The sequence below is a fragment of the Podarcis muralis genome, chromosome 3 (genome assembly GCF_964188315.1).
Source record: "Podarcis muralis chromosome 3, rPodMur119.hap1.1, whole genome shotgun sequence".
Lineage (NCBI taxonomy): Eukaryota > Metazoa > Chordata > Lepidosauria > Squamata > Lacertidae > Podarcis > Podarcis muralis.
In genome coordinates, this window is record NC_135657.1 from 43,302,322 (window position 1) to 43,326,850 (window position 24,529).

General features: G+C 41.0%; 1 protein-coding gene across 4 annotated transcripts in view; it reads left to right on the forward strand.

Moving 5' to 3' along the window:
* The first annotated feature begins 8,216 nt into the window (after nucleotides 1-8,216).
* The window catches only part of AKT3 (AKT serine/threonine kinase 3), a 114,393-nt gene continuing 98,080 nt past the window's right edge, over nucleotides 8,217-24,529 (forward strand). For 2 of the 4 annotated variants that reach the window (XR_003705980.2, XM_028724131.2), the window contains exons 1-2: nucleotides 8,218-8,752; nucleotides 18,190-18,333. Coding sequence is in view for 3 of the 4 variants with exons in the window: in XM_028724131.2 (XP_028579964.1) it covers nucleotides 18,288-18,333 (46 nt within the window). In the remaining variant the exon portion in view is untranslated. Of the gene's footprint in view, nucleotides 8,753-18,189; nucleotides 18,334-24,529 lie in introns of all 4 variants that reach the window. The other 2 variants (XM_028724129.2, XM_028724130.2) reach the window with 2 other exon arrangements.

Genomic DNA, 24,529 nt, shown 5'->3' on the forward strand with positions numbered 1-24,529 from the left:
ATTTCTGGCCTGGAAAACACATGAGTTCATCATGAAATTAAGTATAATCAGGCCAAAGTGCAATCAAGACATCTATTATAATCAGATGACAAAGACAGTATGTGTTCCATCAAAAGCATAACTACTGTCCTTCTAAAACAAATGAGAAACTAGATATTGCATTCTCTCCTTTACATGATTCCTTTATATGCTAAAATAGATCAAAAGCAAAAGCAAAACAAAACAAATTGATGGGTATATAAAAGTAAATGTGGAAATATCTCAAAACAAATTAGTACCTATCTACTCTAACAAAGGATCTTTCCTTTTGCTTTGGAAGTGAACACATTTTGCCTTCTTTGAAATTGGCTAATGGATGCCCCTGTTTTGTCATTTCCCCCTTTTATGGTGAAGGTATTTCTTTACTGAAACATCTTTTTAAAATTGTAATTCGGTGTTCCAAAACTAAGGCAAATTTGGAACACTATGAAAAACACACTTTTAATTCGCTAGAGGAAATTTCAATCCAACTCTGTTGTTTAGTTGACTGAATGAGATATTGTAAACTGTCCAAGAAACTATTATTTCTAGAAAACAGGAACAATTTAGATAAAATTGTTGTACTTCTAAGCCATTCTCTCTCTCTCTCTCTCTCTCTCTCTCTCACACACACACACACACAGTATGTACATTGGGACATGTTAGTAATTTAAGCAAAAATTCAGAGCACAGTCACGAGCCTAGGGCCCAAACAGACTAGTCATAAAAAGATAAAGGGACCCCTGACCATTAGGTCCAGTCGTGGCCGACTCTGGGGTTGCGGCGCTCATCTCGCTTTATTGGCCGAGGGAATCGGCGTACAGCTTCCGGGTCATGAGGCCAGCATGACAGAGCAGCGCAGCGCACGGAAACGCCGTTTACCTTCCTGCCAGAGCGATACCTATTTATCTACTTGCACTTTGATGTGCTTTCGAACTGCTAGGTTGGCAGGAGCAGGGACCGAGCAACAGGAGCTCACCCCGTTGCGGGGATTCAAACCACCGACCTTCTGATCGGCAAGTCCTAGGCTCTGTGGTTTAACCCACAGTGCCACAAGCGTCCCAAGACTAGTCATAGAGTATAGCAAAACATTCACTTATTTTATGGAGACCTGAGTATGGGAGCTGGGCAGTCCAGCTTTGCCTGTAAGGATACTCAGTCCAGACTGAAGGGGTGGGAAGTGGCATGTTGCCATCATTCATAAATGTTCCATCATCCTCTTACAAAAGCCTATTGGCCTTGTGATAGGATCTGAGGGTTTGTTATTGTTTTTGGTGTGCTACCTATCCTGCTGCTCAACAGTCTCCGTGTCTCAGCTGCTACTGGTCTCAGAGGTGGTGTAGGGACTTCAACATCTATGCCAAGACTGCTGCCAGGGTGCCAGCTCAGGATTACATGGCATCCTTGATAATCATGGGGCTGTCTCAGTACATCAATGTAACAGGACAGGTTGGGCAGTCAGTTGGGCAGCAGGGTGATTAGTACTGTTCCAGAATCTCCTTTCTGCTCTGCTTGCCCAACAAGTATATATATAAAAAACCACCCTAAAAATTGTAACTCAGCTGGACAGGGACGGTGAAGAAATAGATGGACTCCCTATCGATCACAGAAATCCTGCAAGCGACAATTGTTTTCAATGGGAAAAAAAGTGAGCAGCAGTAGGACCAAAACACAAGACTTCCTATCCACAGAGAGAACAGCAGAGAGAAGAAACATGGTAGGTCTTGGGTGTTTCCATGGGGCCGTGTTGCAATGTTGAATCCTTGCCTCTGAGCCGTTAAAAGATAAGGGTTAGTAAAATCACAGTTCTGCAATGATGACTACTGTGTGGATGAATAGGCTCACTCAAGTCTGATTCATCCGTACCCCAAGACATCATTTGTTGCTCACTCACCCTCCTCATTCCAAAACTGCTCATTCCATGGAGTTTTCCAAAAGTAAATAGGAAGCACATGGTTAACTTTAAAGGCATACGTAACCGCAACAAATAGCCACTCTGCAACACCTTTTATTTATGTTATGTTAGGACCATTTTATTGTAACCACCTTGGGGTTTATTTTTAAATGAAAAATGGCATAGAAGTGATTTTAAATAAATACATGAAGTTAAAATATTCAAGAAATTTTGGGATAGGAAATGAGGTAGAAATCATGAGCTTCATTAAATTCTCTTTCTATTGATGCATTTGTAGGTAGTTCCTACTTTATGCAAGGATAGCAGGAAAGATAAAGTTAGGGAATTTCCAACAATCAGCTGCTATTTTTCTTTCTTTCCTGTAGAATATTTGGGTATGTTTTGTTAAAGTTAGGGAATTTACTACCTATGAAACACAAGATAACTTGTGAACTTATTAAACAATTTAAATCATGTGTATGATTTCTAGAGGTTATGTACAAAAGCTTTTTCTACTAATACAATTTGATTTACCTAAATTTATTTTAAGAGGGGCCTTGTTTTTAACAATAATCTTAAATCCTAGTAAACTGAAGAATTAATTAGCAAGCACAGAGGATCAGCAAACTAATGCTTTAGTCTGTTAAACCATCTGTTCAGGAGCACCCTACTCAAATCTTGGCATTACTAGGAGAAGGGTGAATACGTTTGCTTCTTATTACTAGTTGCAAGTTCCTATTCCTTGCTGAGAACTCCTTTATTTTAAACTATGGAGGAAAAATATTTAAAAGGTTAATAATTGATCCAGCTTCTGCTGTCATGCCAAAGTTTGTGCCAAGGATACTGATGCATGTTGGCAGAAGATTTAATATTAAATATAACTCACATATTGTGCACCAGATTACTACATACTGTATGTATGTGTAGACATACAGATAGTTGTACATATACATGGATGTGTCAATATCACTAGTTATATACGTTCTACTGGCTATGAGTTGCCTGGGTGACACTATAAATCTGCTATAAATCTCACTTAACTGGCCTAAGCAGCACAGAGCAGCTTAAGCCTTCACTGAAATCTATCATGCCACTTAAAACTTGCTGATGGAATCTTATTGTTATTAAAATCTGACTATAAAAGATTATTGGTCGTGAATACTTTTTCCTACCAATGAAGCTCAGTAATCTATCTCTGTCCACTTCATCTGACAATGTTCAGCAAATATACTTCTTCTGTTTTTATTCTGACACATTTTTAAAAAGCCTCCAGGTAGCTAACAACCATTAAAAACAACAAATGTAAATAAATATTTAAAGGATAATTAAAAATAGCATCAAGAGATATAAATAGCTGATTAACAGTTGATTTTTTGACCAATCTCCTAAAAACCTACATTCAATGCCATTTCATATAATGATATATGATGGCACAAAACGTATTTTGTGAGGTCCACCAGTTCCTAGTTCATTTCTACACATTTTGACTATTATTAGCATATGTTCACGCACTTGACAGTATTTTGCACCTAAGGAAAGCTTTTGGCATGGTGCAATTCAGCACCATTGCATAAAGGACACTGCCCCAGATAGGTGGGTGTATGATTTGTGGTGTACACTACTGGTTACATATTCATTTATACACATTTTGACTATTATTGGTGTAAAGGTGAAATATTTGACAGTGCCTTGTGCCCTAAGAAAGTAGTGGGCCAGATGTGATTCATAGAGGAGACTCACCTGGATGTATCTGTGTATAATTTGTAGTGTACATCTCCAGGTTCTTTTTCATTTCTATATATTTTGACTATTAGTGAGTGGCATATTTGACAGCATCTTGCACCCAAAGAAAGCGCTGGGCTGGATTTGATTCAGTGCCTTCCTATGAGTGCTTTTTTTTTTTAGAAAAAGAGGTGCCGCAACTCACCATGAACACCTCCCTCATTTTCTTAGAATGAGAGTCCCATGGACTGCAAGATCAAACCTATCCATTCTGAAGGAAATCAGCCCTGAGTGCTCACTGGAAGGACAGATCCTGAAGCTGAGGCTCCAATACTTTGGCCACCTCATGAGAAGAGAAGACTCCCTGGAAAAGACCCTGATGTTGGGAAAGATTGAGGGCACAAGGAGAAGGGGACGACAGAGGACGAGATGGTTGGACAATGTTCTTGAAGCTACTAACATGAGTTTGACTGAACTGCAGGAGGCAGTGGAAGACAGGAGTGACTGGCGTGCTCTGGTCCATGGGATCATGAAGAGTTGGACACGACTAAACGACTAAACAACAACAAATAAGAAGCAAGTTTTCATACATACACCTTCCTAGTTCAGTTATTTGTTCTTTAATTATGACAGTAGCAGTATTGATGGCAGAAATCCTAATTTTGTTGAAATCTTTTACAAACTTGTGTGACAGCACATTTTAACTAGGTTCACTCAGCAACTAAGTGTATTTGAACTTCAGGTGAACATACTGAGCCAGATGAGGCTGTGATCCTATGCATATAATTGGGAATACATATTCCTTAGTGCTCTAAGATACTTTATTAATTTCTTCGTAAGTGCTATGTACCATAGTCAAACCCACCATCCCTCAAGTTGGGTTAGAAGCAGTTTCCCAATATTGTGTTAATAGAGTTCTAGCTATGGACATGAAGAAGCTTAGTAGGTCCCTAAACAGTGAATGTTTATGGTAATCTATAAACAGATTTAATAAAAGCAGCCTTGGATCAGGTTGTATCACTTGTGACTTGTCCCCTAAGAAAACAAACTTCTTCAAAGACAATTTTTCCAAAATAATCAAATAATTTTGCATTTCCACCACATATGGAAATAAGAATCTAGCTGTTAACACCCTCTGCAACATAAAGGACTTTAACGAGAACTTACGTAACCTGGTATTTCATGGATGTGTAGTGCCACTTGTGAATTGTTTTAAAACAATCTTCTTTCATTTTATCTGACACTGACTTAAAATGTTCCCCTTTTATGCTAATATGTTTTCATCTTCCTAACAGTGGTTTCACTTCTTAAAATACTTGTTCTGTGCTGCAAAGACTGAAAATTCTGTGTTGTTCAGTATGGAGTGCTCCTACTAAAATATAGTACCAAACAATAAAATGAGTTGTGTACCTCTGCAAAACACTTCCTGAAAATGCAAACCATTCAAATGAGTAAAGAACTACAGTACTGAGAAAACAGGATGCTGATTATTCTAGGAATAGAGCAACAAAGTAATACTAAACATACAAATTACCCAAACTTTTTCTAGGAAATCTGTTTATTAATAACAGATAAGTGTTGTTTTTTCCCTTAAAGCAACAGTATTAGTAATTAAATGTGCCTTCAAGTAACAATCTTGTGAAATTAGAGTGTAGTATTTTAAAAGCAATAATAAAATCTAAATGGCTATGGGTTCATATTGCCATATTTACAGGCAACAATTGACACTGTAATGTTGCAAAAATACTCTTTTCCTGTTTAGAATTATACAATATCCATCTAAAAGTCACTACTAATTAAAAATAAAATGTGTATTTCTACAGAACTGAACTGTAGTTCTAATTTCATTATTATAAATAACCTCAGGCAAGCCATGCTTCTGTTCCTCTCTCTGCCCTAACCCTGCATCTCCTATGTGGACATACTGTAATGCTGTCTTATCACTTTACTGGACTATTTTAAGGATCACTGAGACAATGTGAAACTTTGTTGTTTTATTGCATTGCTTAAGTTTTAATTGTAAGTTTTAGTAATAAATGAAATAAATAAATAAATACTTGAACTATTCAGGTGATGCAACTCTTATAATAATCTATGAGAAATTTATGTTCCCACTGAAGCTACTGGTCCTCCCCTGGGATAAACATGCTAGTATATGGGCTTCCTAGGCCTCTGAACTTTAGAAAACAAATTGTTACTTGAGAGACTTTTTAAAAAATCACACAACAATGTTTTGGATTGTTCCAAAACATTGCATTTCTCTTCTTGGAAGTTTTAATATATAGCCAGCTTTTCCTATATTATTATTAATTTAAGGCTGCAATCCTATGCAGTTATTGGAAGTAAGGCACATTTAGCTCATTAAGATTTACTTCTTAATAAACATGCAGAGAGGATCAGACTGCACTAATTATTCCCACTGATAATACAACTATATTAAATACAAGTTCAAGTTGTAAGTGGCTGCTCAACCATAATTACTAGCAAACTACATTATTTGAAGGGTATTGTAAATAATATAATTATTTTGCATACCTCCCTTTGTAAATGGGTATGGTGGCTGAGCACACACAACTCCATTTGTAAATGGTAATAGGTGGCAATTATCTCTAAAATCTTTATAGGAGAGATCATGTTGTGTCGGAAGCCACTCAAAGATTTCTTTGGAATATGGATTGAATATGTGCCCCCCTTCAAAATGGGGGTACGGTTTGAACTGGATAATTATTTTCTGAATAATATTATTTTTATTATTTATTACCCACCCTTCACCCTAAGGTCCTAGGGTATGTTACAACATGAAAAAACAACTACTTTCATTCTGATCTCTCAATCTTCTTCAGGGATTATACCACATTGAGGGATTATAACACATCGAGTTGTGTTTTGTACCTCATTGACTGCCTCCCTTAAAAATGGGTGTGAAAGTGGTGGTATTTAAATTGAAATATTTATTTAGGATGCAATCCTGGAAGTGAGTTCAACTAAACTTAATGGGGCTTTCTTCTGAGTAGATATGCATAGGATTGCAGTTTGGTTATTTCTTTTCCAATATTTGTCAATCACAACGGCTCTCAAAGTAATACACAATAATAACAAACCCAGATTTATAGGTGGATTACAGTGATAGGTCCAGAATACTAAGTGTTGCTAATAACATCAAACAAATTGTTCCTTGAATGTACACAAAAATTCATTTTATCTCAATGCTATATGCATTCTGCATTTTCTTTCCTTTGAAAACAGCTGCAGTCTGAGGTACATGTTTGAACTTGAAATGTAGAATTGTGTGCTGATTATGCATTAAAAAAGGCCATTGTGACATTTCAGTATTCAAGTTACCATGTCACAAATGGGAAACCTGTAGCCCTCTATGTGCTGTACCAACTCCCAACAGCCCCAGCCAGCATGGCCAATGGTCAGGGATGATGGGAGCTGTAATTCAGCAGTATCTGGAGGAATACTAGCTTTCCACCCAAGTTAAACCAAAGGTTCATTTCCCCCAGCTAACAATATTTGGGTGTAAAATATAGCTATGGAATAACCAAATCCACAGCAAGGCAATACCTTACAACCAACCAAAACTTTCACAAACAGCAAGCAAGCTTCCGAGTTCTTCAGAACTCTTTGACACCGACAGCAGTTGCTCTGCAAAATGGGAAATCAATTTTTATTTTTAAAGAACGATAAACATCGGAAGAGAAATATGCACTTCACTTGTTTGCGAATGCACGTGCATTCTCCGCATGTGAAAAGGGGCAGGCTTGAGAGCGCCCTGTTGAAGCGCCAACTTTCAAACACTTCAGGGGGGATTTGTCATAGATGGGTGGGTGGGTGGAGAAATACAAGGTGCTTCTTGTTGCAAGCTGCAATCTGAAAACTTTTGCTATAGGGAAGAAAGGCACAGCCGATAATAATAATAATAATAATAATAATAATAATAATAATGTGACGCCTTTCATTGTTGGCCTGGACACAACAGCAGCACTATGGTCTCTGGGCCATAGCTGTCAGTTTCCCTTTTTTAAGGGAAATTCCCTTATTCCGAATAGGATTCCTCGCAAGAAAAGGGAAAAGTTGACAGCTATGCTCTGGGCGCTGTGCCTGGGAAAGGGGCACACCGCTCAAAATTTGGCCGGACGGGATTCTGGCTCCGGCCTTGCTCCGGTTTCTTCCTCCCTCGGTGGGGGCGCCTTCAGAGCCACCCTCGCCGCCTTCCTGCTCCTCCCGGCAGCGGCCTTTTCTGAGGCGCCTCTTCCTCCCCGCTTTCCCCTCATCCTCGCTTGCTCCCGCCCATCCTCCTTTCCCTCAGCTTTCCCGCGTCTGGCGGCCTGTCTGGTTCCTGCCTCCCCTTTATCCCGCCCCGTCTCTTTTTCACCTCAGCCCTCCCTCCCCGCCCCCACCCTCGCCTGTCGGTTGGTCAGCCCCGCCGGCTCCTTCCTGCGTGCCTCTCCCTCCCTCCTTCCCATTCATCCTCTTCACCTCCGCCTCCCTCCCTCCGCTCTGTCTGGCTCCCCCCGCCTTTTCCCTCCCTGCTCTGTCTGGCAGCCCCCCGCTCCGCACATCGGCGCTTCTCGCGAGAGCTGGGGGATGCCGATGCTGCCGCTGCTGCTGCCGCCGCCGCCGCCGCCTTGGAGGGGAAGACACTCGGGGGGGAGCCAGTGACGTCGGGAGTTTTCCTGAAAGTCAATAACGAGCCTGGCGGAGGCGGCCGAAACAACGGCGGCGGCGGCGGCGGCTGTAGCGGCAGCCGGACCGAAGGCTGGGCCCCAGGCGGCTCCGGGCACCCTGAGCCGGGAGCGGGAGCCGCCGCCCTGACGTCCGCGGATGCTGCGGCCGAGCTGCCCAGGCGGGCGCCGCCGTGAATAGCGGGCGGGGAGGAGAAGCCGCTGTCTTATGTAGCCGCCGCCGCCGCCGCCCCTCCTGCGTCTCCCTCGCCGGCCGGGGCCTGGACCCTTCCCCACAGCGCTGAGGGGAAACGAAGGGCCGAGCCCGGCGGTGCTGTGGGGGGGCGAGGGAGGAGGGAGCGCGGGGGGCCCCCCTGCCCGGAACCGCCTCCGCCTTCCCGCCACTTCCACACCAACGGCCGAGCATCCGCCGCCCTCGCCTCCGCCTCAGGTAAACGAGCGTGGAGCTGCTGGGATGGCGGGCGGGCGGGAGGGAGAGGATGGGTGGCGGGGGATGCTGGCTGGCTGGCTGGGCGCTGGCTGCTCTCGGGGCACGTGAGGTGAGGTGAGGGCGGGAGGAGCGGCGGAGGGTGGGGATGCCTCCTCGGCTGCGGCTTGGCGCACAGGCGGCGGCTCCCCCAATTTCTGGTGTGTCCCCGCCCCCCCTCTCCGCTTCCCACCCTGAAGGGGGGGACGACACATCTAGGGCCTAGTATAGTGATGATCCCCGTCAGTATCCTTGTGCTGACAGAGGGAGGCGGCGGCGGCAGCAGCAGTACTTCCCCAGCTCCTCCTTCGCCAGCCATCACTCACAGCATAGAAAATATAACAAGTCCCCCCTAGACTACTAGTGCGTGTGTTTCTGTGTGTGTGTGTTTGGCGGGGCCTGACAGGCTCCTGTAGAGACACAAGAGGTTATATAACATTAAAGACGCGCGGGTGGGGGGGGGGAGGAAAGGGAGAGAGATGTGTGCTTGGCCACGAGGCACAACATACAGCCGCGCGCGCGCGCGCGCACGGGCGCAGTTATTTATATGGAATGTGGCTTCCTTTTCATCTGAAGGGGATGCTCTGGGAGGAGGAGGAGGGCGCAGAGCGTTCCTTGCGCACCTGGTCTCTCCTGATAATATCCAGCCCCCACATCCAGCTACTCCTCCTCCCCCCGACGCACACACCTTCGCGGTCACTGTGACTCCTCACACGTCCACATATTTCCCTCCCCCACCCTCTGTTTGTCGTGGATCAGAGGTAAATGTATATAGCGAATGGCCTGAGTTTAATGAGTAAAAAACGTTTTCTGGTCACTTTAGAACGTGTCTGTGTGATAAGAATAGAAATAGGAGAGGATGGTCTGTTCTGTTCATAGTAGTGTATTGCTCTGGTGCTGCTGCTGGTGCTGCTGGCAGCTGTGGCTGCAAGTAAACAAACCAACCTCTTTCTGCGCATCAATCTTGCTGGAACAGCCATTATGATGGCTGCTTTGTACATAGAGGAGTTGATGTACAGTACATGATTACTCGACAGACACTGCTTCTTACCCACCTCCTACTTGTACAGACCATGATCTGAGGAGATTGAATAGAGTGACACATGTTACAGTTTGAAAAAAAGGCCTGTTAGTAAATAGGATCATCCTTAGAAGTTAATCAGTTATTTGTAAACAAAACTTAAAACACTACTTTAAAAAGCACAATGTGGCACAAGAAATTTAGATATAAGGGCACTTAAAATTTCTTTTTCATGGTATTCAAGCAATTTGGCATGTTTTCATTGAAGTTTTATTATAATTACTTATAAACGTATATGTGATATATGTCTGTCATATGCTGTGATATATGTCTGTCATAATGCTGGCAGATGGGAATAAATGAAATAGTTTGATGTGTTTTTTATTGTCTATGTCTTAATTCAAAGAAGTTCTTTTAGACTGGACTTTAAACTGTGAAGTAGATTACTGTACTGAAGGTTGGGTAATCTAGTATTATCAAAATTTGGCAAATCTAATATGTATTATTAGTACACACTGGGTCGTTTTTAACACAGTAAATCTGAAGATTGAATTTAATTTGCAAACAATATATTTTAGTAGCTGATAGATTATTTGCAATCATGCTTCAGAGAGCTTAGAGATAGCTGTTTTTGGGGTACATCTGAGAAACTCTAATATTGGGGTTGGGTATCTTGCCAACCTTGCTAGGACATACAGACATTAAAATGCTGTGAAATTTAAAGGAAGCTCTAATACACTATGTGTAATTTTATTTTTTCAAATGTATTCTGTTTTGCAGAAAGTATATTCTTACTTGAACAATGCAATTCAAGAGTAGTTACAAGACAAATAAAATGTACAGTACTTAAAAACTATTTTGTTTTGACATCATTAAGAGTGTTCATTAAGCAGATTTTGTTTGTGGTTCTGTTTGTTTTCCTGTGAAGAGTTTTAAATTGACCCCAATATCTTTAATTGGATTGGACTGCTAATTATAATGTATGTATGCCTTGATTGGATGAGGCAAACATGGATGTCCAGATGAATGGTTCAGAAGAAGAGTAGAGTACACACAATTATATCCACTGCCAGAAGTTCTGTATATGTATATTTAGCTAACAAACTCACAGAAGAAGTCATTTTCTATCTAGAGATTTCAGCTTTCTCTTTTCCTATGACAAGGGAAATGTTTTAATGTTTGTTTCTTTTATTATATTTTAACTTTTAAAAACTAAATTGCAAAGTACAATTAAAGTGTACTGTGTTTATCGCTATTTGTTATCAAAAATTTCAAAAATAGCTGACAGTGAAACAGATAGGCAGTATGGTCTTCTGCATGTTTCCTTGGAAGGAAGTGTCACTGAGTACAGTGGGATTTACTCCTAAGAAAATATGCATGGAAACAAAACCTATTGCTTTGGTTTATCTGATTTAAATGTAAGCAATGCCATTTAAAAGTACTACCTGTTCTTTTTTTAAACTAACAACTCATTCTAGTTATGTTTGTTTAGACGTAATTTCCACTGAGTTCAAAGAAGGTCCCTCCCCCAGTAGATAGCTCTGTCAGTAGAGCAAGAGACTTAATTTAAGGGTTGTGGATTCAAGCCCCACAGTGGGTGAAAGATTCCTACATTGCAGGGGGTGGACTAGATGGCCCTCATGGTTCCTTCCACCTTTACAGTTCTATGATTCTATGTACATATATTTGCAGCTTTAGCATATGATATATTGTTGTCTAAATTGAAAATATTGCCTGTATGCAAATAATGACATACATTTTTCAAAGCTTTCTTGACAAATGGGAACTTAAATTGTGTGCAGAATTATACTTGGAATACTTCATTAAGTTGTTTCATCTATAACATAATTAACTGACAGATTATTCCTTATGCTTTGAGCACCTCTGTAAAGATGGGAACAGCAAGATATAATATTAAAAATCAAATACATTGAGTATTAAAACATTAATACACTTGAGCAACAAGTTGAGCATTTAGGCTAAAATCCTAAATTTATTTGCCTTGAGAGTTCATGTCCTATTGATGTTAAGTGGGATTTACTTCAAAGTAAATGGGATTAGAACTGGTTTGTAAGGGTGTAGGTTTAAAATACATACTACAGGAGCAAGTTCCTTAGGCCATAACTTTATGCACACTTACCAAGAAGGAAACCCAATTGAACACAGTGGGACTTGGTTCTGGGTAAACATGAATAGGATTATTCTATATGAAACAAAAAAGTTTTTTAGTATGTTTGTGAGTTCATAATCTAGATAGATCTTTAACAGGAAATTAGGAAGTAATCATTAGAATATGTTTAGATTCCTGTTATGGCAACACATGCTTTTATTGTGTCTATTTTGCAGAAAGTTAAGGTTTTTTACTGCTTTGGGTTTTTTTTTTGCCATGCATGAAAACCTACATCTGTTGGATTTTCTAAGTCTTTGACATGTTCTAAAACAGATATATTTCATCATCATTAGGATCACACAAAAACTAACCAGGAGTTATAGTCTATGCATATTTGCTTGGAAGAAACACCTACTCAGTTGAAGATTTACTCAACATTATTATTATTTACAGTTAACAGCGTTGAGACAGTATTGCTGTGAATTTGAAACTTGGCGACTGCATGAAGAATAATTTTTTGAACATTTGACACTTTTAAAAAATGGTTTATTGAAGTAAATAGATGCAAATAGGTGACTTTACTTGCATTAACATTATTCTCTTTATGAGAAATGGTGGGGGGGCATATGTTCATGAAGATCATATAAATGCTATAGAAATTAGACATGTACTCCTGAAGAACCCTTATAGGAGTAACACCTTTATTCACATGAATACAGCTTGGATAATGACATTCTAATGGTTTGAGCTGTGTTTAGAAATCCAGTATAAATGTCATTCTTGGAAGTCTAATATAGAGTTCAGAAATCTATCTTCAGGACTAGAGCAGAGTCCCCACTATGGGGCTTTTGAAGCTGAATGTTGATGCTCAGTTACTGCCTCAGTACAGGAGCTTGTTAAGAGACATCCTGTAGAATTGCTATTGTGCTTTTTACTCACATGTATAAAGTTACTTGTGTGCCATGATCTTGAAAGAAATTGATGCTTTAGGAAAAGATCTACCTTAGCTGACATTAATAATATATGTGTTTTATTCTTTCCACTGACTTGACTAGATACTGTTTCAGGCCTTCAGTGAATAAACAGTGGCGTAGCGTGGGGGGTGCAGGGGGGCCCGGCCGCACCGGGCGCAACATCTGGGGGTTAGGGTTAGGGGGCGCAAATCCACGGGTTAGGGGACGCAAATCCACGGGTTAGGGGGCACAAATTACTTGCCTTGCCCCGGGTGCTGACAACCCACGCTACGCCACTGTGAATAAATACAAAAAGCTTTATCTTAAAGTTAACAGCCATGAAATAAATGCTGTATTATCCAAATTTTGAGAGATAACTGAATTCTCATAATAATTATTTTCTCAAAAGTTGAGTTAGCACAAGAGAAAGAAAGCATATTTATCTCTCATGTAATAGAGAAGCTCATGTTTGCAATCTTGGACATGACTATACTATTTAAATATAAACAATTAAACATTGAAATATATAGAAAGAGATGGTGGTGCATAACTGTATCCACCTGTATCCTAAGGTGCTTCTCCATTGATGGAATACTTTTTCATTCACAAAAAGCAAGTTAGGTTCCAAACTGGTATCTTCCTATCTACAGCTTAAGTAAGACTATTTTATGCCAGAAGCAGCAGTTTGTCTTATATGTAATTCTCTGAGAAGTCTCTGAGGTACTTCTTGAACTCAAAGGTTCTTGTGGATTTCATAGTGTTCTTTTCTTGATCTCTCTAACATTTTGAGACTAAATTGCTTTATATTTTGGCCAGACTGTCAATACTTTGTCAGATTTAGGCAGATTTGGGGAAGTATAGGTGGTTAAAACAAAAATAAATTGCGAAGAGCTCCGAAAGGACCTATCCAAACTGAGTGTCTGGGCTGTAAAATGGCATATGCCACTCAGTGTAAACAAGGGTAAAGTGCTGCATGTCAAGGCAAAAGCATCTTAATTTCACATATATGTTCAGGGGTCTAAACTGGTGGAAGACCTGGAACAAGACATTGGGGTTGTAGTGGATAGCTCAGTGAAGTTGTTGATCAAGTGTGTGGCAGCTGTGAAAAAGGGATCATTAGGAAATGAAGTGAAATAAAACTTCCAATATCATACAAATCTATGGTGTGATCATATTTGAAATACTGTAAACAGTTCTGGTTTTCTCAGCTCAAAAAGGATAGTATAGAGGTGGAAAAGAGCAACCAAAATTATCAAAGGGTTTCCCTATGAGGAATGGTTACAGCCTTTGGGAATGTTTAGTTTAGAGAAAAAGTGAGTAAGAGCTGATGTGATAGAAGTTTACAGAATTCTGCATGGCATGGAGAAAGTGGATAGAGGAAAGTTTTTCTCACTCATGACACTCATTAGCTTCCAATGAAGCTGAATGTTGGAAGATTCAGGACAGATAAAAGAAAGTACTTCTTTACACAGTGCATAGTTAAACTATGGAACTTGCTCCCACGGGAGGCAGTGGTGGCTACCAACTTGGATGGCTTTAAAAGGATTAGACAAATTGGGGGATAAGTCTATCAAAGACTCCTAGCCACTATGGCCATCTTCCACCTCCACTGTCAAGAGGCAGTATTCCTCAATCCCAGTTGCTGGGAATCACAGATGGGCAGATCCTGCTTGTAGGCTTCCTATAGGCAGTGTTTGAAATTAGCCGGGCGCCTGGTGCATTTTGCACCTGGATATTGGCCACTTGTGACCAAGTGAAGATGTCTTGGTGCCAGGATGGCACCTGACGTCTCTATCATCAGGAAGTGCATGCCTGGGGATCATTGGTTCTTGACTGTTTTCACACACTAATGCGACATCCTATAGAATTCTATCCATGAGATTTTATCTGCACCATCAGAATGAATTTCAGGAACCAAAAAGTTGTATTGAAAAATACAACTTTCAAGCTGTCTGGCTCAAAGATGGCAACTCTGGTTTAAGGAGTCACTTGGTGCCTAACTTATATATCTGAGTTTCTAATACCGCTGATAGGCATAGGTTGGTCATTGTGAGAACAGGATGCTGGACTAGATGGACCACTGACATGATCCATCATGGAGTTATATGGTATGGATTTTGCCAAGGCTTATTATATGCAGGAACATATAAACTTTAGTTCTCTCTTAAGTTTAGTAATTGATCTAGTTTTCAAACTTTCATGTGAATATGGAACTGGGAATTACTGGCCAATTTCTGCTTTTGGATACTAAAATATGTTATTCTTAGCGCTTTATTAGGGTGGAGGGGGAACATGAAGATTTCTGGATGTTAAGACACCAAGACTCCAACTCCCATCATTCCCAGTTATCCTGGCCAAAGGTCAGGGATTATGAGAGTTTTAGTCAAGCAACATCTGGAGGGCCACAGCTCCCCCACTTCTGCATTAGGAGCTCATGGTATCAGAATTTTCAGAGTATATGTTCTTAAAAGTACTGTACAGTAACATATCATTTTGATGAATAGGGAATACCTTCTGAACAGGTTTAGAATTGCTAACTGTAGTGCTATCATTTTTATAGGAATTCTGTGAGCAACTGAAATGAAGGATTTCTATGCATTTTCACCAAAGCATCCATTGCTGCTGTTGTCCAGTGTGATATAAGGGGTAGCAGCACTACAGGCATTCATATCCCTGCTCCAATTATTGTCTTGCACAGCTCATTTCATATTCTTCTACTGAAGAGAGATGAGAGAGAAAGGGGATACCTGGATTCATTTTTCTAATGTTGCAGATATCTGTTCAGTTGTGCACATGGTATGGAGGAATACCAAACTTGCATTATCCCTGCTAGGTGTAATTCATCCCCCAAAGCAGTTTTTATAATATATTGCAGTTTCATATGTTATTTTCACTAATACATGGATTTTTACGCACACATTGCCAGGATGTATGTATTTTTGTACACATTGCTGGAGAAGTGCATTACAAAATTCAGATAAGTGTGAATTTCATAGGATGGCTGTGTTTCAATGTTCATTTGTTCAATATGTGGTAGCTTTAAATACAAACTTAATTGCATTTTTCCTCCATCCCTAGGTTGGGGGGCACTATACTTCAGTGGTTCTGATCCTACCTTTAATAGCTATTTCCAGAATGTAGTTATTCATGGCCATTGTTCAGTGGCATGCGAATTGTGTTGTTATCCAGGTTGTTTTAGCACCTGCCTGAAATTGCTGAGAGCCGTCATCTGGAGTTTTGTAATGAGGTGTTGCCAATATGTTGATGACACTCAGCTCTATTGGAGGAGATTGAAGTACTAGGCGTATTACTTGGAGGTGGTGAAAGTCAGCCTTTGGGACAATAAATTGAAGCCGAATCCTGAAAAGGCAGGTGTTCTGGGTTCCAAGTGCTCAAGTTTGGGAGGTGGGAAGATGGCCCATTCTGGATGGGGTTGCCATCACCTGCAAGGAGCAGGTCTGCAGCCTGGGTGATTCTCCTGGATCCAGCACTATCACTCAGGTAGCCTCGGTGGCTAGGAGTGTCTATTTCCAGCTCTGGTTAGTTTGCTGGCTATGGTGTCTCTTGGACAGAGACACCATATCCACCTCTCTTTTTGAAGTTGTTTTGTTGCATTTGGCATGGTTTTACTTTTTTATAATAGTAGCAGTTTTTCTGTTTTTATCATTGTATATTTTATTCTTATAACCTGCCCTGGGACTTTATGGCAAAGGGTGGGCAAGAACTCTTATAAATAAATAAACATGATGAAGCAGATTTGTGATCTGTATATATCTTAGTGTTAGAAACTCAGATATATAAATTAACCAAATGGCTCCTTAAACCAAGATTACAGTCACCAAAACAATATGTCTAGTTGCCATTTTTGGGCAAGACTGCTCTAAAGTCACTTTTAAAGACAATCCTACCTCTTTTTCTTAATGGTGACATGGGCCATTCCTATCATAGAGATATTCTTCACAAATGTGAGCGGGGCAGTGGGGTGGGGTAAGTGAAGATAAGAAGCAACAATTAACTATAATGTTTTTCACTGCTCCTGCTTAGGATATACAGAAAAAGCATTTTGGTTCCTGAAATTCATTCTGATTGTGCAGATAAAATCTAACTGATAGAATTCTACAGGATGTCACATTAGTGTGTGAAAATAGTCCAGATCCAATGATCCCCAGATGGTGGAGATGCCAGGCACCTTCACTTGGTTGCAAGTGGTCAATAGTCAGGTGTAAAATGCGCCTGGTGCCAGGCTAATTTTGAACACTGATATATTTTTATAAGAATAAGCAATTGCTTTTGTTTTTAAATGATGTCCTTAGGTATCAGAGCGTGAACCTTCTTAGAAGGGACATTCCCTTTAGTGTGGGAAAGAAGGGGTAAGGGCTCTTCCAAAATGGCATTTCACCCTCCACAGTTTTGTAAATGTTTGTATTTAAAAGAATTCCCTAAAAAAAGTTTGTTACTTGGTTAATTAGGGACATCCATTCAATCAGCTTTCTCCAACATGGTGCTGCTGTCTAGACATTGTTTAACTTGAACTTTATCAGCCCCAGCCAGCATGGCCAATTGTAAAGGATGATGGGACTTGTAATCCAACAAATTCTGGAGGGGAGCAGGTTGGCGAAGGCTATTTTGAATCATTCAAAAGGGGTTTAACAGATTGATCGAAATGATTGGCCAGCTAAAGTTCACAGCTCTGACTTTTACAAATGGTTTGGTTTTTCTGAGTCAGCAAGGATCAACATCTAGCAAAACAACTTTTTTGGATATTGACAAGTATGTTTAGCAGTGAGCTAAATCAGTGACATAGCTAAAGCACTGTTTTTGTTTTCCCAGGCGTATTTGCCTGGTAGTATCATTGCTATCCTCTAGGTGCCAGGTAAAGGCTATTCTGTTCATCTATGCTTTTAACAATCAATCAATTTCCTTTATTCGACTGATAATCAGAAATAAAACATTACACAATAATTATAAACTATAACATCATAGGGGTACATAAATAAGGTAGGGCCACAGTACTAGACCTCTCACAGATAACCCACATCAAAGCATTCAGTTATACGTTTCCGACACTTGAGTGCCAGGAAAAGGAATTTAGCCACTGACAAAGTTGTTTTATGCTTTTAACACTGTGATTCCCCCCCCTGGATGCTGTTTTTAGATGATATTTATGTTATTGATCTGAATTTTTGAAAGTCAGTTTTAGGGGGAAGGTGGCCTATAAAGTTCCTAAATAGTAACCATTTGAAAAAGAGCTGTTTGAGCGGATTGGGTGTCAAGCAACAGTACACATCAAGTTAATTTTTTTCCTTTATATTTACAGGTTGATTTAAGATACGGAAAAGTCAGAAAAGACTTGAAACTCAAAGCGATACTGCAAAACAATATTTCTCTGAATTGAAGGCTCATTGTGGAGCTATCATGAGCGATGTTACAATTGTGAAAGAAGGTTGGGTTCAGAAAAGGGGTAAGTGTTGAATTAAATAATATACTATCCTGTAAGAATTGTTCATGCATAGTGGCTGTATTTCCCCCCCTTCATTTAGTAGTTGTTGGTCTGTGGTGTGGGGAGGCAGTGATGTGTGCACCTTTACCGGGCTTCAAGCTACAGCTGCTGCAAAGCATCTGTGTTGCAGCTGCTAGGGGCTTGCAAGAGAATTGGGAATTGAAGGTGAGGCCCGGCCTCCATCAGGTGGCTGGCAAGGAGCTGGTTTGGAAACCAGCATGGCTGTATTTAAACAGCAGTTGGTGGTAAAAAGGGAGATAGGGCGAAGAAGAGCAACTAAGAAGAGAGGACAGTGGAGAGGAGATGGCTGGGAAGATAGACAGAGGAGGAAAGGGGAACAAGTGGGCCAAAATCCTTAGGAGACAACCAAAGGACAACATGAATCAGGGTTTTTAACGGGGAACCTGAGGTGTGATTCAAAAGGAAGTGGGGAGAGGCTGGAGGTGGTGGGGGAGGGGGAGGACAGAAGGCCATACCAGGGTCCCACTAGTGGTTTAACTTCTCCCTTGGTAAATGCAGCAGTAGATCAACTGCTCTGAGTGAGTGAGGAGAGGGCAGTTCCCCATAATCATCCATGTGAACTAGGAGCTGTCCAGTACACATGGGCAGTTTATGAATGCAAACCCTGCTCCCTTAGCCCAGCAAAATAAACATGTACAGTGGTACTTAGGGTTAAGAACTTAATTCGTTCTGGAGGTCCGTTCTTAACCTGAAACTGTTCTTAACCCGAGGTGCCACTTTAGCTAATGGGTCCTTCTGCTGCTGCTGCGCCACCCCGCGCAATTTCTATTCTCATCCTGAAGCAAAGTTCTTAACCTGAGGTACTATTTCTGGGTTAGTGGAGTCTGTAACCTGAAGCATCTGTAACTTGGGGTTCCCATGTAACTGCAACAGCAGTCCAGATGATCTAGAATAGTGTTTCTTAGGACTACCTGATCTCTGTAAATTATATACTAAGGGGATTGATGGATAATAGCTGTTCTGAAATGCTCTCCCACCCGACCCATTCCCAGTAGTATATTTATGCTTTTAATAACAGGTGTTAATGGGTAATGTGAGGAATGGGTTTTACTGCCCTGAACTGCCTGTATCTTATATGCGAGTGCATATTTTTCCTGGTGTATATGCTTTTGTATACTATGGTAATGTATTGTGATGGGATGATGAGCTGCTTGTGCGTAAAAGCGTAGTCTCTCAGAGTCTGTGCACGTTCACAAACCTCTGTCTGTGACGGAGCCCCTCAGACATGGCTGCTCTAGTCACTTGCAGATTCCGACATTGGTTGCTTTTGGAATCGTTTCCAGCATAAAAGCTCCTTAACGGAAACACGTCTTCCGGACTCACGGCGTGACAGTTTCCGGCGAGGCGTGGGTCTCCCTATGGGAGCTTCAGATACCTCCCCACTGTTCTCGCTGGAAGCGTCTCTGAGCCCTCCCTCCTGCTCGCATTCCCTCAGAGATCCACTCCTCCCCCGGCTGGTTCCTGCTTCAGCTGTTGAGTCTCTCCCAGCCTCCCTGAGCCCCTCCACCACCTGTTCCTCCGATGGCAGTTCCCTGACATGTATGTTTCACTTGTTTGTCTTGTTGAGTCCTAACTTCATGTCTATAACAATAACGTGCTACTCAGGGAAGCAATAGGGAGACCCTGGAAAACCTTTGGAGGCAGTTTGAAAAGGGGCAGCCTAACAAAGATGTAGGCTGGATCTAGACACATCAAAGAAGCGATTCAGTTAAGCGTGTTGTAAACTTCTTACAGGGAAATCCTGTTGGCAAAAGACGCAACTCCACAGTGCCATCTGGTGTCAGTGTTATGACGCATATAAAGTGTTTTATCTTTACGAATGTAGCCGAGTCCAGAATCTCTTACCTGGTGGCAGCAAGTATCACAAACAGTGGAAGGGTGGGTGCAATCAGAGGGGTACATTCTGTTGTGTCCAGATCTCTCTTCCTAAAACAGCATGAGGCCCAGGTGGTTGGTTGGGACAGGCCCATTACAGGTAGCAGCACTTTAATCTGAAGGCAGTTTTAACATATTGCTTTGATCACACACATGAATTACTAAGAAGTCTCACTGAGTTCAGAGGTACTTACTGCAAACTAAGAGTTCATTGATTGCAGCCTTTATCTTTCTCATTTCTAAATATATATGAATCTTAAGAAATTGTTTTGGATCACTGTGTGACATTGCTTTAGCAACATAGTGTTCCGTAACTCTTATCCAAATACTATCAGAGAACATTGTGCTCAGACCAATGTTCTAACGGTAAAATGGTTTAAGTAGCTCAGTGAGTTTAAATTGTTTTTAGTAAGTGTTGAAAAAGTTAAAATCCATTATATTGAATCTAGAAGTTGAACAATTTATGGGTAAGATCCCTTTGCTGTGCTCCCCTTGGGCCACTGGTTCTGGAGTGTCTCCCAACATTCTGGAACAAATTTGGAATGGGGGGCTGCAGAGGGAGAGAAGTAGAAGAAAGAAAACCCGTTTCCACAAGCAGAAGTTCATTGCACAAGCAGGATGCAACAATTGGATATTACCCAATTTAATAAAAACTCTACACAGGAAGGCATCATATGCATATTCATACATATTGATATAAAATGGTGAGTTCTGTGCATTTTGTTTTAACATACTTTCTTTGTTTTCTGTTTTATCTGTTGCTTGCCACTACTTTAAAAACTTGTTTGAGGGCAGGGTAGTGTTACAACTTCAAACTGGACAGTGGTCCACATTATGGAAAGCATGTATGTATTCTCGCTTTCATGTGTGCACAGAGACAAAGGCACAAGTATGCTCTTTCATGTAGACATTCTTTTTCTTAGTAAAAGTTCTAAACATCAGAAGCTCTAGATTGGCTTTGTAGTTAGGCACTGCTCTCTGTTTGGGTGGGAAGGGATCCAGTTATGTCATGATCAGGAAAAGTTGGTTTTTGCTATTTTGGGCCCCTTCTGTGCAATTTGCTAATTCATGATCTCTGCTTACCTGGGAGTAAAGGAAGCCCCACTGAACTCAATGCATAGGATGATGCTGAAAACAAATTGGGTTTGGGAGGTGGGTTGCAATTGTGGCTAAACCTGATTTGAAGGGTGTCTGAGAGCTATTTTCGTGCTACATTTTGCTGTGCAGGTTTTTAGAGATTTCTGCCCCCACCCCATCTTTCATCAGAAGCTGAAATGTACTACTTCCTGATTGGTCAATTGGGATTCTTACAGGAAATTAAAGGAAACAACAACACACGCTTTGTATACAAAATATAGCATTTCAGAAAGAAGCCTTAATCTTCCTTCCTGCAATGTGTATGTATGTTCCTGTGTTAATTGGGACTTCCTAGTAATGGTTGTTGTTGTTGTTAACCAGGGCTGCTGTATCAAACAGCTGTGCAAACCTTTGAGAGGCAGAGATGTGAGGGCATCAGAGGAGAGAGGGAAGGAAAGATGAACAGAGGCCAGTGTTGTCCACGGCACCCCTGACCGTCATTCAAGGCACCCCAGGGTGCCACGGCACACGGGTTGAAAACCACTGGTATATTTACACTGAGGTAGTAGAGATGCCTGGTGACAGTTTCTGATGTCTTAAGAAACACTGTTGCTGATACCAGCCTCTAAATGGCGTTTTTCTTAGGCAGTGGTTTCAAATCCCCACCCCCGATCACTTGAAACTTGCTAAGGAGAATGTTGGACTACTTAATTATTTTTCTTCCTGCTGTAGCTGCTGTATGATTTCTAATTGTATTTTATTGCTTCCTTTATTCCTTATACAATTTAAGAAATAAAAGAACTAATAAAAATCAATATGAATATTTAATGTGATGGATGTGCTGCCTGAGATATTTAAATGCAGATCCACAGACCATAGTTTGGGAAGCCTGTATTTCTGATTGCTTAGACACTTTAACTAAGCTTGTGTTACTTTACTTTGGTAAAACCTTTACATAGGGCATCCTCTCAGACTAACTCAGCCACCAGCTCCCTTTTCATCTTCACAATACATACGTTAATAACACCCTACATTAATACACCCAAGCCTCAGCTTCCTCCCCAGCTTTTCCTCACATCTTCTTCATCGAACTCCTTTCTTTCCCAACTCCTTAACTCACAAAAATCTCAACTGACTACTAGAACCTCCAGCCAGCAGAGCCTGTTGTCACCCAGACCAATCATAATGAATTTACCTGATCTAGGCTCTGCCCAATAAATGCTCAAAGCAATCCTCTTTCCCTTTCCTCTCATAACCTGTCACCACGAGGCTACTGCTTAACAGGAGTAAAACAACAGAATCAGTACAAGGCCTTGAACTTGGTGACAGTCAGAGGTCCCAGAATCTTGCCTTTGATGATTCTTTTTAATAAATGACATTTTTAATAAGTGAGATTAAACAGCATTCCAATATTTTGTCAGCCTCCAAATGCTGTAAGAAACAACTCACTTTTGGGTGGCAGGCTGGAAAAAATAATATCCTTGGGTGCCTGCATTAGGCACCTGCGATTTCTGCAGCCCTGAACTTACTTAGATTGGTATTGTGAATTACTTAATTCTAACCATACAATCATCTGCATATCTGCTCATAAGTAAATTTCACTGTAATTAATGGGGCTTATACCTTGTAAGCATGTGTAGGATTGACCTCATCAATCTTGTGGTCTTTAAATTTCAGGGTCAAGAGTAAATAATTTCAGAATACAATAATAAAATATTATCAGCACATCTCCCATTCAATTACATCTCCTATTATGTATACAAATCTTAATTAACTGGTGTGTTATCTTTTTGGAATAGGAAAACAGGAAGTTTAAAGGTGTATGCTAGTTTTTACTTTTACAGAGATCTAAAAAAACATTGTGTGTCTTAACAAAGAACACCCTCCCACATTAATAATAATAATAATAATAATAATAATATTTATTATTTGTACCCCGCCCATCTGGCTGGGTTTCCCCAGCCACTCTGGGCGGCTTCCAACAAAGATTAAAAATGCATTAAAATGTCACACATTAAAAACTTCCCGAAACAGGGCTGCCTTCAGATGTCTTCTAAATGTCAGGTAGTTGTTTATCTCTTTGACATCTGATGGTAGGGCGTTCTACAGGGTGGGCGCCACTACCGAGAAGGCCCTCTGCCTGGTTCCCTGTAGTTTTACTTCTCGCAGTGAGGGAACCGCCAGAAGGCCCTCAGCGCTGGACCTCATTGTCTGGGCAGAATGATGGGGGTGGAGACGCTCCTTCAGGTATACTGGGCCGAGGCCATTTAGGGCTTTCAAGGTCAGCACCAACACTTTGAATTGTGCTCGGAAACGTACTGGGAGCCAATGTAGGTCTTTCAGGACCAGTGTTATATGGTCTCAGCGGCTGCTCCCAGTCACCAGTCTAGCTGCCGCATTCTGGATTAGTTGTAGTAATGCTATATTTTTATAATATATAATTAAATTAAGAAGGTCTGTAACAGCAGTTATTTATTTTCGCTGCTTTGTGATGTAATTTATGGAAGAGAACAATGGAAAATAAAAGAAAAATAGATTTAAAAACAAAGTTGATTGTGCGCTTAGTGTGCAAATTATACCAGTGTGCTTTCTCTTTCTTAGAAAGAAAAGTGACAAGCTCTGATTGTTTGAAAAGGATTTAATTTGAGTAGCCTTAGGAAGTTTTTGAGTCCTCTCGGTATAGTAGAAAAACCAGTCCTTTCCTCTCTCCCCTCTCCATATTTATATTTGGAAGTATAGCTGTCTACTACATCTTTATATGGGACGCAGGTGGTGCTGTGGTCTAAACCACTGAGCCTAGGGCTTGCTGATCGGAAGGTTGGTGGTTCGAATCCCTGCGACGGGGTGAGCTCCCGTTGTTCAGTCCCAGCTCCTGCCCACCTAGCAGTTCAAAAGCACATCAAAATGCAAGTAGATAAATAGGTACCCCTCTGGCGGGAAGGTAAAATGGTTTTCCGTGCTCTGCTCTGGTTCACTAGAAGCGGCTTAGTAATGCTGGCCACATGACCCGGAAGCTGTCTGAGGACAAACGATGGCTCCCTCGGCCTATAGAGCAAGATGAGCACGCAACTCCAGAGTCATCCGCGACTGGACCTAACGGTCAGGGGTACCTTTACCTTTACCTTTTATGTCTTTATATAGATCAGTAAGATTCTGCAGCTTAACAATATTGCTAATACATTAT